The sequence below is a fragment of the Portunus trituberculatus genome, chromosome 42, assembly GCF_017591435.1.
Source record: "Portunus trituberculatus isolate SZX2019 chromosome 42, ASM1759143v1, whole genome shotgun sequence".
In the NCBI taxonomy this organism is placed as follows: Eukaryota; Metazoa; Arthropoda; class Malacostraca; order Decapoda; family Portunidae; genus Portunus; species Portunus trituberculatus.
Window position 1 is genome coordinate 2,262,501 of NC_059296.1, and position 14,546 is coordinate 2,277,046.

The following is a 14,546-nucleotide window of genomic DNA, read 5'->3' on the forward strand; positions in this document are numbered from 1 at the left end:
GTGTGGCAGAAATTAATGATTTTCTAAGTACAGCGAGGTGTGCACTAGCCAAGGGCAAACATTGAAATTATTATCTTTTGTTTCTAACTAGAATTTGTGGGGGTAGCAGGATATTACAATGTCATGGTATCTATAGAACTGTCCCACCAATCTTGCACAATCACTCATGAGGCCCACCAATGACGGCTTTCCATGGTAGTTCTGTCAGAGTTTTCTTTTGTTTTAGAGACGAGTCAGGTATTCTGATAGAGGCTCACTTTCATTTGTTAACATGGCTAGTCAGTGGACAGGAGTAAAGTGAACAGTGGTGGTTTTTTGGCAAGAAAGTCACTATGTAATATATTTAGTAACAGCAATATACAGATGTAAAGAACAGGTTCTACGGCTTATTAACAATGATGCAAAGCTGCACACATCTTAATCATCCTGAGAATCTCCTCACCTCTCTGCTAAGGCATAGTTGTGTAATTATTTAGGCATTTCGTTGTAAGATTAATGTCTTGGTGTGCAGCCTCACCCTCAAACCTCCCCCCATTCTGACAGCTAGGATAGGTTAGGCTAAGCCACTAAAGAAATCATAATATTATGTGAAGTTTCCCCATATTTTGTTCATTTCTTGTCCCCCACCCAAAATCCCTAATTCCCAATATGTTCCCACATGTTTGGGAGGTGGGAGGCGGTGGCATGGAAAAGGGAGGCAGATGTATTATAAATATTTACTAAAAGGGCTATTTTTGAAAATGGCCACCCCACAAGTCAAAATGGCCCCAGTGTGATTGCAGGCTAATCAAGAATGGCCTCGGTCTGGTTGCAGGCTAATCAAGTCCCAACAGCCTCACTGTGATTTGGGGCCTATTGCACCAGTAATCAGCCATGCCAAGCTACTGGTATGCACTTAATGTCAAGGAGAAATACTTCAGATATTAAATTGGATGGAAATTTGGAGGAAGGATAGATCCATCATATCACCTCTGACAAGTGCTCCTCAAATGACTTCGGTGGACTGGTAGTTCCTTCTCATATCATTGTAGGGCAGATGCATTTTAGATCTCCCCAGTTGACTTTGCTTCATTTCATGTTTGTCATGTAACTTAATTTTAGCAAAGATGATAGTCATCTAACCTTTAAAAATTGGTGACACCACTTTTAATTTGCAACACATGGGGATCAGAATACTAAGCATGAGAACCTCAAGCTGATGAGATGCATCATGAAAGTAAAAGTGAATCAGTGCTTATCATCATCACTGCAGTGTTGCCTCTCTTCTGCTATTTTCACGCTAACTGTTCTTCTGCTCTTCCTGGGTGCATGGCTTCCTTCCTCCTGAGACTTCACAGCACAAGACTTTCTACTTAAAGCTCTCACCACTATTCTGTCTGACTTTCTACTTTCACCACTATTCTGTCCATCGGGCTAATGCAAGAGTTAAACATTATTCTCCATAATTTATCTCTCTGGTAAACTCCAGAACTTTCTGGTTTCTTCTGTACTTCCACATTCCTATGATGTGAACTCTCCCACGAGAGACCCCATGACATGTCCTTCAGTACTTACTGAACTCTTTTTTGGGGAGTGGCACTTTATTTTCCATCTTGGCTAGTGCCCCTCTTACATAAAAAAAAGGAGAGATTTTCTCAGTTCAGTTACACAAAAAATGAAAACACATTTTTTAAATCTGTGTTTTATACAAGAAACAAAGTATTTATTCAGTATTTTGTTTTTCAGGCAAAACTTGATAACCAACATGCAGGACATAGACAAGCTCCGTAATGCTGTGCAAGAAGTCCATGTTCCATTGGAAGTTTTTGAGTAAGTAGACCTTTCCAATAAAAGATTTGTTTCAAAATGAAAAATGTTTTTGATCTATGCTGCATTTTCTAAAATTTTTCATGTTACAATTTGATTATGTTACTTATTAGAAAGCTTATCTATGAAATAAAATTGGCTAAAAATAGGCAGTAATGAATTATGTTTCCTTTGAATAAGTTTTTATGGTTTATTATATGCTCTTCTCTTTAAAATTAAAGATATATTGATGGAGGAAGAAACCCACAACTCTACACCAAAGATTGCATGGAGAAAGCCCTCACCAAAAATGAACAGGTGAGACACTTCGTGCAGAAGTCATAAGACACTTTTTTTTCTCTCTCTCTCTCTCTCTCTCTCTCTCTCTCTCTCTCTCTCTCTCTCTCTCTCTCTCTCTCGTCACTGAACAGATATCACATAATAGGCCTTAGCCCTCACACTGCAGTAAGGTTGGTTAACAAGAATACTGCTAATATGTTATTTTATCCATTGATTGAAAGGAATAGAGTGAAGAGACTTCACATTTCCTCTGTAATTTCATTCTCCAAAATGAATTGTGATATATTATCTATGCTATGCCTCTCTAATTATTAAAGTCTCAGTTGGATATATGGTATGGTATGATATTTGGACATGTTTTCATATACATAATACAAAAAGTTCGTCTCTGAAAACTCCAGATACAGTTGGTCTTTTCTTATTAATTTTCTCAATTTCGTGAATGCTCCTTCATTATTGATACATGTTCATTTCAGGTTAATGGAAGAATTGATGCTTACAAGAGGTTCAAGGCAATGCTGTTGGTGGAGCTGTCACATGTGTTCCCCAATGAAATGACACGTTACCGTGCAGTTCGAGAGGAACTCAGCTGATTGGTGTCTTTGGAGTTTCATAGCATTGAACCTGTTTTCCTATTGCTGTGTGCTACAATACCTAAGTCTGAAGTTCCATGTTATGTAGCTATGGATAAAGTTTAAAATGTCTAAGAGTTTTATGTATGTTTTTTTTACTCATTTTTAACAACTCACATTCCTGGATGCTGTATTTTCAAACAAAAGGAAGAAAAAAGTGTATAAAATGTGAAGATTATGCCAAGCATACTATTGGTTACACCATAAAGTAGCATAATTACAGTATAATATATCCAGATTTTATTTATTTTCTATTGATACATTTTTTCATATATTCTATGTGCATTTTTATATATAGAAATTCTATATTGCATGTGTCATAAGGAGTAACAATATTTCCACAATATACAAGTATACAACTAAATGAACACAAATTTAATTTAACAGTATCTAAAATTATTTTTCATCATATATAAATATAGATATGTACAGACTATAATACAGCTTCCAGGAATAGTGACACAAATGAGTTGTTGAGGTTTAGAGCTGAATGAATATTTTCAGTCTCAAAATTAATATAATGCTGATTTATATTGACTTTTAGGTTATTGATGTGGTTTGTTTTAAAAATATAGATTCCTAGTATGTAGTGTACAGCAACATGGTTCTCAAGTAGGAAAAGAAAGGGACGTAGAGAGCAAAAATATTAAGTGGGGCTTTGGTATTACACTGAACTTTATATAAAATGTCTGCCATGTGTTAACTATTTTTTCACTTCTTGGTAAACTCTCAAATTTATCTGTAGACATTTTTTTATGCTCAATAAACATTTAGTAATACACCCACTTCTTGTCCATACAAATGCATACAACCTAAGATAGATTAATTTTGCAAGTTTATGCTGTTACAAGATACAAATACTCAGATGCGAATGTGACAAAGAAAACTTACTATAACAAACAGATAACTGTGGATTTACGTACATAGTTAGAATAGTGTGAGCTGGTGAAACATCATTCCATAATTTAGGCAAAATAATCCATCACATTTCTTCAACATATGAATTATTTTCTGGACAAAATAAGGTGGCCAAATTCTTGATCTGAACCATTATAGTATCAGGTACAATGTTGCAGCATCTATTTGCCAAGATGATGTTTGTCTCAGGAGTCTAACTTGCATATGCATACATAGACTGTCAACCCTTTGTAATAAAATTACAAACTTCCTTATTTTCTACAATGAAAAATCTTTCAGTTGCTATGGTTTATTTTTACAATGACATTTTATATGGTAAAAATTAGCATGAAATGAGAACATACAGATTTTTAGCCAGCTGTTTTACTTAATCTCAAATCTTCTTCAAAGTTGAAAGCATATACATACATTATTTTAATTAATGTACATTTATAACGAACAACTTGATTTTTTGTTAGTGAGATTGCAGATTGGACATTTTATGACAAAAGCAAGCTACAAATATGCAAATAAAATCAGCTTAAGCAACAGGAAATCATGATTATGAAACTGCTAGACATCAACCAAAGAACAAGAAGCTGATGTCTTGGCAAGAAGTATCTTCTGATAATGTTAATGCTTGTAATGAGGATAAGGACAATGTTTTACAGGTGAGATAAATAGAGCTATCTGAATGTGTTTTCCTCTTCAACTTCAGATTCTTCCATCAGCTTTAACAGCTCCATAATGTAGCCCTTTTCCTCCTGTGAAATTGAAGGCTTTATCAGGTACAATACACAAATTCACAGTCCTGCCCCCCATATATACAAAGGAATTATATATACTAGTGCTTAAAAGTGTGGTTATGATTGGATTCTAAAGAACTACCTCAGAGGAAGAATGATGAGATATAATGGGATAACAACACAGCCCATTCATGTAACCGTGATTATACATATTAAGAGCAATGCCTCCTTAATGGTTGGTCACAACTTACCACTGATTCCTGTTTAGTTTTAATTTCCTTAAGTCTTGCAGTAAGATGATGTTTTAAACGTAATTCAGGTCTCATGCACTCTGTCAATGCTGGTGGATAGGATGAAGCAAGGCTAAGCAGAGCTGCTGTACAATGCTCCCGGGAAATGCAGCCTGTTTTCTCACTGCTCAGCAGAGTGAATAACTGTTCCACATAACCCATAGATAGTAACTCCCCTGAAAAAGTACAAATGCAGAGTTGAGGCATACAACGTTCACACTTTTCATATATTGGTAGTTCCTTTTCATGACAAATTAAATTGGAATAGGATTCTTGTATGTATCAATGCATAATTATGGATTACCTTTAAAGGAATCATTTTCTTGAATAAGTCTGCTGAGAAGAAATGCAGACTTTATCACTAATTTCTCAACTCCAGACTGCATTGCACGCATCAAGTATGAGAAACCTTGTGTCTTCACAAACTCTTTCTCTCCCTCTGGGAAATCACGTATCAAGCCTGAAAAATAATAAATGAATTGATAAAAAAGTCAATATTAATAATGTCTGTCCAATATACCAAACTAGCAATCACACATGGAATGACACAGACAAGGTACCACACATTCACACTTAACCATCAATCCCAGTGAGTCAGTGCAAATGATCTGTGATGAGCAGTCCATTTGTTAAAATGCCACTATATTTCATGCAGTTACTAACAGGTAGACTGATAACAAATAAATATAAATGAACAACGTTGAAAATTTTTAAACAAAAAAATCCTGGAAATGTGATGGCAGATGAAAATAAACTATATGAAAGTCATGAAAACCACTGCTGACATGTAAGACAGAATTCCATTCAATTCATCATGGGAGAAAAAAAAAAAAAAAAAAAAAAAAAAAAAAAAAAAAACAGCCATACAAAGAGCAATCTTTCAGGAAAATAACTTACATGACAAAGCATACATTGCTTTCACTCTTGATGTGACATCTTCATCCACATCAATCATTTGGAGAAGCTGAGGAATAACATTTAGTGCAAGCATGTTCTGTTGACATTGCAGGTTATTCTGGCAAACATCTCCAATCAGTCCAGCAGCCCCTGCTCGAAGTGATGGGTGAGGAGAGTCCAAGCATCGCATTAACACTGGAAAGCCTCCCATCTTATACAAATCTGAAATAAGTTGATGTATGTAAAATAACAGTATTCTTTTATATTTCTAGATATCTGAGTTCATTGATCTGATGATGATTCATTAAGCATATTAATGAATATTCTGATAGTTTGGAATGACTAAACAATAGCCTGCTAACTTGCTAAGTGACTATCATGGATATTAACCAGTCACCTAGTGAGCAAGCCTGTGTGTGTGTGTTAATCTTCTCTAGTCTACTCCCAACACTAAAGATGTTAACTTGAAATACTATAGATACACTAGCTATATTTACTATGTTCCTTGAATATTACTAATATTCCAAACATAACAAATCAAGTTCTCTTACACCATATTATACATATCTTATTTGAATAGATTCACATCTGTCTTGATACACTTCACCTAAAACAGTAAGTTTCTTATCTAGGAAAACTGTATTATTAAGATTGTAATCAACTCTGAAGAGAGCAAACTAACAGTATACGACTTACCAATAGCATGATCCATGTCATCCACATATTCCTCAATCACTGCCATTGCCTCTTCCTGTTCTGTTACGTCCTCACCACTCATTGTTACAGCTTCACTACATAAGGTCTTGACACTCTCCGCCATCTTCTTAGCAACATTTACCGTGAGAGAATTCAAGGCCTCTTCTAAAAATCTGCGTCGCTGTAAAATGCAAGTCAACATTTCATAAAAAACACCTGAATGATCATCATTATCATCTTTGAAATATCTCCCTTGAAATCATAAAACATAACTACTGCTTATCACAACATTATACTGTACCAACATACATTGAAAAGATCAATCATACATACACACACAAACATGCACACAAGCATCTCCTAACTTCCAAAGGGTCATGATGTACTCAGACAAACATATCTACATACTTTCTGGATTGTTCAATATTCCTCACTTTTCCTTTATACCTTTTACCCAAACCAAGCCACAGATCACGACCAACTATACCTTCCCATGTAATACCAAAAAAAGATGTTTCATTGAGTGTTAGACATTTAATAAATTAATTATCAAAGAAAACACAATACAACAATTAAAAGTTATGCTTAACACATTACACATTATATCATGAATATGGTGCAAAAAAAAAGTATCAGGATACACTCCTGTACATATCTACATAAACAAGTTTCTATAATCTTACCTCTGGATCTAGCTGCTGAAAATTTGTTGGTTGTGTTGAATCTTCTCTTGCAGTTATTTCTGTACAAAAATTCAGAAGTCCCTGCAAATTCCTTGGTTGCCTTGGAGACTGATTTTCTTGGCCATCTGCCATGGTGATGATCAGTAAGATTCTGAAATTCATACATTTTTTGTAACATGGACTGGTGTTACACTATGGGATGAGAATTTCTTGAAAATTTACTAAGCAACTAAATTATAATATAATAACAAAATAATATTCTATTTCTCCTTATTAGGCACCAGTGGTGGCTCGTGTATAAACACTGGAACTACAGCACCCCCTATTTCCACTTGATATTATCGATAATATTCAATATAATGATTTTTCTTTAATTCTTTCATTATATTTGTACAATATATAATCCTTAAGCTTAATGTAGGTAGCCATCCCTCATTTTTTTCTTTACAAACAAAAATCTTTGCATGGAACTGTGCACATGACAGTTCCAGCAGTGTGAAGTTTGTATGCTTTGTGCCTGAGCACATAAGAGGTTGCTCATGGGGCTGTGAGGGAGAGAGAGCACTGTTGTTCCCTTCGAACGCTGGTGGAAGGTAGTATTTATTTTTTGCTCCAAGTGTATTGTGCTTAAAGACAGTGTACCAAGGAGAAATTTATTAATCTTTTCCCACAAATCAAAACAAGAATAATGAATTAAATTTTCAAATAATTGATCGATTGAGCGGTGAGTTTATATAATAGTAATTAAAAACTTTTTGATTTTCTTCTTTTAGGATACTATCAAATTTCTAAAACTTTCTTATACCTGTGTGCTTCCTTTTACAAAATATCAAAACAAAGGCTAAAATTTTTTTCGAGTAGCATTCCCACAAATTTTAACTATAAGCCGCCACTGTTAGGCTCATCACTGAAGTCCCAAAGATCTTTAGGTTGTAAGATGCACCAGTGACTGGTAAGGGCAGAGAAGACCCTCATCAAGATAAATAAAAACCAAGGAAGACCAACACCTGAATCTGAAAACATTTGTTATATAGAATTCCCTATTTGAGGTTGCAGTTACTTGAATTACTTCACTAATCCTGCCAACACTCAAATCTGTTTAATAAAACATTCTCCATACTAAATACGTACAGAAACACGAACTTATAGAAAAAAAAAAAAAACTATGATACACAACTCCAACCTACTTGAATGATTGTATATCAGTAACAGCTGGTGTGTCTATTGTTACTGCCTCATGTAAAACAGTACATTATTCCTATGTCATTATTTAATTTACAGGAGACTTGTTAATAAGAAGTGAATATGTCGTTAAAGGATCCCCTGTCTAACTGTGAAGAGAGCCGCCCTGTCTTCTCTATTGGTGACTGGGGTTGAAGGCTTCAATATTTAAGTTAATTTCAGGGATTGTCTGGATAATCTTGAGCTGACTTAATGCCATAAAGTATACCTTTATACTAAATTAAGCGTTCACATCACTGGTAATCAGCAATCTTTTCAATCACTTCCTTTACCTGTCTTGTCAAACGTGTCTGGTGATGATACAGACAGGGACAGCCCCTTGCCGCACAATGATCCTTCAACAGCAGAGTTGATATTGATGTAAGAATGCGGTGATCCTATGGGTATAGCTTAAGCGCAAGTAGAGTTCCGAACTCACAACGTTCCGTCATAAATTTCTCGCCTCTATTTACTATATATACGTCTCGTTGAATATTGCAACTAATGGCAACAAGATCGCTCGACCAATCTCGAACATTCTCAGAAATTATCGCACTTTCGTCTTTCGTTTCCTTGTATTACAGGGATACATTTCAGTGTACTATGTTTCTTTATAGAAGATTGACACTCAACTCATGAGTGAGGACACTTCAAGAGAAGTGAATTCTGATTCTTGCAGAACTTTTTATAAAGGCGTAAATAGCACTAAAAAAAAAAAAAAAAAAAAAAACTTGCAGAGAGAGAGTTAGGCTTATAACTTTTCCAGTCATCTCAGATCCTCTACCTTATATGACACTGAATATATGATGCAACATACAATTAGTCTTGAACAATATTCGCCTCGTTATAGTGACCGTCACTGGGTTTAGACTGTATCGTCTCGTTTGTTTACATCAAGTAGCGTGTGCCATGCTGCCATCGTAACTTGACGGCCTTCCTATTTCCACCACTGCTGCAAGGTTATCATCTCAATTCCATGATGTATTGATTAGTTACTTCATAGACATATGCTAGCAACGTATTAGTGCTATTTTAACCAATACCCTGTTCGTTTAGTAATTATAGCATTTCGCAGGACCAACATTACACTGTAGCATTTATGTGCTACATAGAGACGGCCGTCACCTCAGCCTCTTCTCTTGAAGTTAATATTTACATGTATGATAAATTAAGGTAAATATTAAGGAAAGTTGCGCTGGCCTCTGCTGTTCTTTTGATGGTGGCCGTCCCTAACCTAAACAAGAAGCGTCGCGTAGGTAAGGTTTAGTTGGGATAGGTTAAGTCATCACATAAGCAAAAGATGGCTGCGCAACTCTTCCTAATATTTACTAACCTTTTACCTTTTAACAGTGGATATTTGTGTAGTATAGTAATGATGTAGATAAGAATTGTTGTATGTGTGGACATCTATCATCCAAATAATATAATTGCAGATGGACCGCCAGCTTGTGACTCAGGGAGCTGAAGGACGAGTGTATGTTGGTGACTGGCTGAATCACTCGGTTATCATCAAGCAGAGGTTTTCCAAGAAGTATCGTCATGTTGACTTAGACACTCACATAACACAAGAACGCATCAAAGCAGAAGCCCGAGCACTCACCAGATGCCGTTCCTTGGGCATCAGAACTCCAGCTGTTTATGATGTTAATTTTGATAAAAGGGAAATAATTTTGGAGAATATTACAAATAGCATTACTGTTAGAAATTACATCTATGCAGCTGTTGAGAGAGATCTCTCAATGGACAATAGGGAAATTTTAAGCTTAGCAGAGAAAATAGGTAAAGTATTGGCTAAGATGCACTCTAATCATATAATCCATGGAGATCTCACAACATCAAACATGTTGCTTATTCAGCCATACGAGTCATCAGAGGTGATTCTGATTGACTTTGGTTTAAGTTCAGTTGAGGAGCGGGCAGAAGATAAGGCTGTGGATCTGTATGTGTTGGAACGAGCTGTCCTCAGCACTCACCCAAATACAGAGGCTTTTGTTTCATGTTGTATTTCTGCTTATAAGAAAGCAGGTAGTAATGCTGCAGAAGATGTTGTCAAGCGCCTTGATGAAGTTCGGACCAGAGGAAGGAAAAAGTTATGTTTTGGTTGAAGATTTTATAGATTGTGGTTTCATACATTTTCATCCAACTAGGTACTGCCACTATTAATATGTATTTTGTAGCTCATTACAGTCTTATTATTTGCCTAAATTTGTTATGTACCAAATTATTATAAAAATGTTCTCCATACTAATTAAATTTTATTAAAACCTTAAAGAAGAAATTAGTGAAAGTATATGTACTATGTTACTTGAGTACCGATAAAGAAAGGATTGAGATTTTAATAAGAATAAATAAATGATAATGATAAAATATGGTTCAGAAAACTGCAGTGGATTTTCACAACATGTATCAGATTTCTGCTTAGTTATGGGTAAGGTTAGTGCTGTAGAGATTTTAATAATAAGGAATTTGTGAAAATAAGGTCTTCAGTACAAAGTCTACAACAAATCCTCTTCATGTATTTAATGGAAAACAAATATAGAAGTCTATGAAAGCTTACTTATTCCAGTTTGACATATCCGTAAAGGGAAGTAATCAATTTTGACTATGGGTACATACATACATTCCCTGAAGCAGAAAAAAAAAAAAAAAACTTGGTTTTGTACAGATGGAGAGGACATAAGATCCTAGCTCATTTTTTTTGCACATGAGTTGGATGTGCAAGCATAATTAAGTTTGTGTCAAGGATAACAGCAGGCTTTCACTTATCCTAACAACCTATTCAGTTCTACCAGTCCTTCCCAAACCTTACTCATCATTTGACAATCCACTCAATCATATGCCTTTTTTTTTTTGTTTTATAACCATATTTAGAAATACTAAGGATTTTTCCCACTAACTCCATTCTAAAAAAAAAAAAAAACCAGTTATCTCTTTTATCTTTTCAAAATCTACATTGTTTTTCAACCATCACATTCCTTTCCACATGTCTTTCATTCAGAATCCCACAGAAACCCTGCACAAGTACTCCATAAAAAAAAAAAAAAAAAGTAAAAATGAGATTGACAATTTTCTGCGCATCACACCATTAATTGAAGTACCGACAAAGAGGTAAGTGTCCTACTGTAATTATGCAACATTATGTAGGAAAAGTATGGGGTTTCTTGAGTATGGCTCTCAAAGTAAATGTAGTCTACTAAAGTGTCTCTCTTGCAGAAATTAATGAATACCACTGCCCTAAACCGTTCTGTCTCTTTATGAAATTCATTCATTTCCAAGAACTTGACCATTCTTTAACTTTTGCATACTTCCTTAATTCTATTCGGGTTCTCAACTTTTATCTCGTAAAGAACACCTTCAGTTATAAGATCATTTATCGAAAATCCTGGTAATATGACATCGAACAATAATTCAGTGGTATATTGCACAGGATATTACTAGATCAGCCATCTATGTATCCCTGAAAATCTTATGAAACCCTGGGGGTTCGTGAATCCCAGGTTGAGAATTCCTGCTCTAAAAAAGAAGAAAAAAAAAAAAAGTTTGTTAGCTGCGCCTCTGCCACCACGTGATGCGAGGTGTCTCGGTCGTGTGCCGTGTGTGAGGATGCTGATTGATGGAAGAGAAGTGAGTTTTCTTTTGTGGACTCACTAACGTCTATAACCACTAACACTGAAAAGTTGAAGGTCCACCAGGGAGAGAGGTAGGAGTAGGTCACTGTCACACCATGACATCATCGCTAATGAAGGCCGCCCATGCTGTTTCTCAAGCACTAAACAAACGCATCAATGACATGTAAGACAGAGAGAGAATAAATGAAAAAGAGAAGTAAAAATCTGTGAAAGTTGTGGAAGATTTCTCGAAGATTATTGGCAGTGCGAATGAGCCAGTTGGGGAAAATTAAGGAAGAAGTAGAAAAGCGTGTTTTAGAGGGACCAGGAAGGGTCTGGGTCTGCTGAAAAGATACGTAAGTCAATTAAGTTAATCATAATCAGAATTCCCTATCTGATAAATGCCTTATCTGATAAATGGTGCCCTGTTACTAATAAATTATGTGATGACCATTAATGATGATAAATGTTTTCAATTGAAGGTTTCAGAATGTTCATTTCTCTACTAGCTTATAAAGTACTACCCAGTAACCAAGCTGATCATTTTTCCTCATCCCCAGCGACACTTGATTCAGCTCATCTTTTCATGGGAACTGTCAGTGGGCGGATATCTTCCATTGATTTCTCCCCCACCCTCTCTCTCTCTCTCTCTCTCTCTCTCTCTCTCTCTCTCTCTCTCTGTGTGTGTTCCGTTCCCATATCTTAGATCGATACTTCTCTCCTTCTTTCCTTTCCCCTTCCTCATAATACGAGTCTATCCTCACCACTGACACCCTGCTATACCCTTCCACTCTCCACCCTTTGTTCCTTGTTATCAGAGAGAGAGAGAGAGAGACTCTCTCTCTCTCTCTCTCTCTCTCTCTCTCTCTCGGCTTAATTTAATAACAAGGAGGAAAGGGTGGAGGGAGAAAGAGGAGGAGAGTGTCAATGGTGAGAATGGACATGAGAGAGAGAGAGAGAGAGAGAGAGAGAGAGAGAGAGAGAGAGAGAGAGAGAGAGAGACTAAAAAAAAACCTTGTGTCAATGGAAGATCCGACCAGTGATAGTTCCCACGAGAGGTAACCAGGGTGAAGACTTGTATCACTTGGGATTTAAAAATAAATAAATATATAAGTAAAATTTTTAGATTATATTCCATGCGTTTGCACTCTCATACTAGTAAAGACTTATCAAGGGCCACACATGACGACTATAGTCGGGTGTATTTGCCACAAAAAATACAGGATGTCTTTATTACAATATTACTAGAATCATGAAAGCATCCTTGTAAGCCCAAATAACTTCCACCTGATGACTAAAGTCCACGTACGTATAAGAAACAGAGGTAGTTTTAACAAAAAAATATTGAAAAAAAAAAAAAAAACTCTAAAGGCTAGTACTCACTTGTATACCATGTTGCGCGATTTGGTCTCTGAGACGCGTCTAGCGTTGTCTACGTAGACACGTCTAAAGACCAATCGCCGTCTGCGAATCTGTTGCGAGATCAAAAAGTCACAGATCTATGGTCTCCCGATCGGAATGGGAGACAGCATGCAACGGTAGACATGTTGCACAACATTTTGCTAGAGTGTACGACATCTCCAACGAGAGACGAGACACATCGGACTTTCCAGTCTTTCTCCAACTACCAAGATTCTCCACTTGCTAGGAAACGCAGTGTGACTGCTAGTCGAAGAGAAGCTGGGATAGCTTCTCTAAATTTTGTATCCTTCTTCATTATCAGTCCTCCAACCATCAGAAACAAATCTTCGAAATCAGTAGAGGTTAGGCGGGTGAAATTTCGAAAACCCATGGCGTCTTCCAGTCCTTAATTTATTTAATAATGAAATACCGAACCTAGGTCCTTCTGCAAACACTTCGCGACTCCACCAACGCTTACGTTTTCTCGTTCTTTCACTTGCAATTAGCACTAAGCAGGAACTCACTCCGCACAAAGCAATGTCCTCCATGATGTACTGACAGAGACTAGACGAGAAATTTAAATCGTAATGTGGACGCTAGACGAGACAAAGAACGGTGTCTATATATAGACTGTCTATAGACCATGTCTATAGACCGTCTATAGACGGTTTATAGACAAATCGCGCAACATGGTCTACAAGTGAGTACTAGCCTTAAGAGGATAACTGGAGTGCGATATTTGTGTTAACATGGGGAGATAAGAAATAAACAAACAAACTGACCAGTGAATACATCAAAGTTAAAGATAAATATTTTTCTTCTGCTTCTTCTTCTTCTTCTTCTTCTTCTTCTTCTTCTTCTTCTTCTTCTGAGAGAGAGAGAGAGAGAGAGAGAGAGAGAGAGAGAGAGAGAGAGAGAGAGAGAGATCCATTTGAGTGATGACTTGTATAACTACCATGCAGAAAAAGAATGATGGTTCATTGAACTCTAGAGAGTAATGACTTTCTATTGAACAGAGAGTGCACGGTAGCTTCATCTTTGTCATATTATAAGTGGAGCCCATGCTAAGCATGCAATGGGAAAATTATGGCATGTGACTACTGAAATAAAAAGAAAAGAAAAATAAAGAAAATAAGTTACACATATATATATATATATATATATATATATATATATATATATATATATATATATATATATATATATATATATATATATATATATATATATATATATATATATATATATATATATATATATATATATATAACGTTTTGAACATATTGGTAATTTGTATTTTCGCATATCACACACACACACACACACACACGGTAGCTCAATGGTTAGAGCGCTGGCTTCACAAACCAGAGGACCGGGGTTCGATTCCCCG

General features: G+C 36.0%; 3 protein-coding genes across 4 annotated transcripts in view; 2 read left to right on the forward strand and 1 right to left on the reverse strand.

Moving 5' to 3' along the window:
* Positions 1 to 3,498, forward strand: part of LOC123517507 (mediator of RNA polymerase II transcription subunit 10-like) — a 5,454-nt gene extending 1,956 nt beyond the window's left edge. Inside the window, exons 2-4 of the mRNA XM_045277640.1 lie at positions 1,726 to 1,809; positions 2,028 to 2,103; positions 2,562 to 3,498. Of these exons, the coding sequence (XP_045133575.1) occupies positions 1,726 to 1,809; positions 2,028 to 2,103; positions 2,562 to 2,678 (277 nt within the window). The 3' untranslated portion in view covers positions 2,679 to 3,498. The remainder of the gene's footprint in view (positions 1 to 1,725; positions 1,810 to 2,027; positions 2,104 to 2,561) is intronic.
* Positions 3,499 to 3,908: 410 nt separating this feature from the next.
* LOC123517505 (hsp70-binding protein 1-like) lies at positions 3,909 to 8,671 on the reverse strand. Of its 2 annotated transcripts, none has more exons than XM_045277637.1 (7): positions 8,441 to 8,671; positions 6,927 to 7,077; positions 6,244 to 6,424; positions 5,548 to 5,769; positions 4,955 to 5,110; positions 4,612 to 4,826; positions 3,909 to 4,378 (listed from the first exon to the last, which is right to left on the reverse strand). In XM_045277637.1, exons 2-7 carry the CDS (start codon positions 7,056 to 7,058, stop codon positions 4,301 to 4,303), a joined length of 984 nt encoding a protein of 327 aa, XP_045133572.1. In that variant the 5' UTR covers positions 7,059 to 7,077; positions 8,441 to 8,671; the 3' UTR covers positions 3,909 to 4,300. The 2 variants fall into 2 exon arrangements, with proteins under 2 accessions (XP_045133572.1, XP_045133573.1); XM_045277638.1 differs by lacking the exon at positions 8,441 to 8,671 and adding an exon at positions 8,377 to 8,397.
* Positions 8,672 to 8,962: 291 nt separating this feature from the next.
* LOC123517506 (EKC/KEOPS complex subunit TP53RK-like) lies at positions 8,963 to 10,391 on the forward strand. The gene is made up of 2 exons (XM_045277639.1): positions 8,963 to 9,106; positions 9,581 to 10,391. Exon 2 carries the CDS (start codon positions 9,581 to 9,583, stop codon positions 10,250 to 10,252), a length of 672 nt encoding a protein of 223 aa, XP_045133574.1. The 5' UTR covers positions 8,963 to 9,106; the 3' UTR covers positions 10,253 to 10,391.
* Positions 10,392 to 14,546: the final 4,155 nt, after the last annotated feature.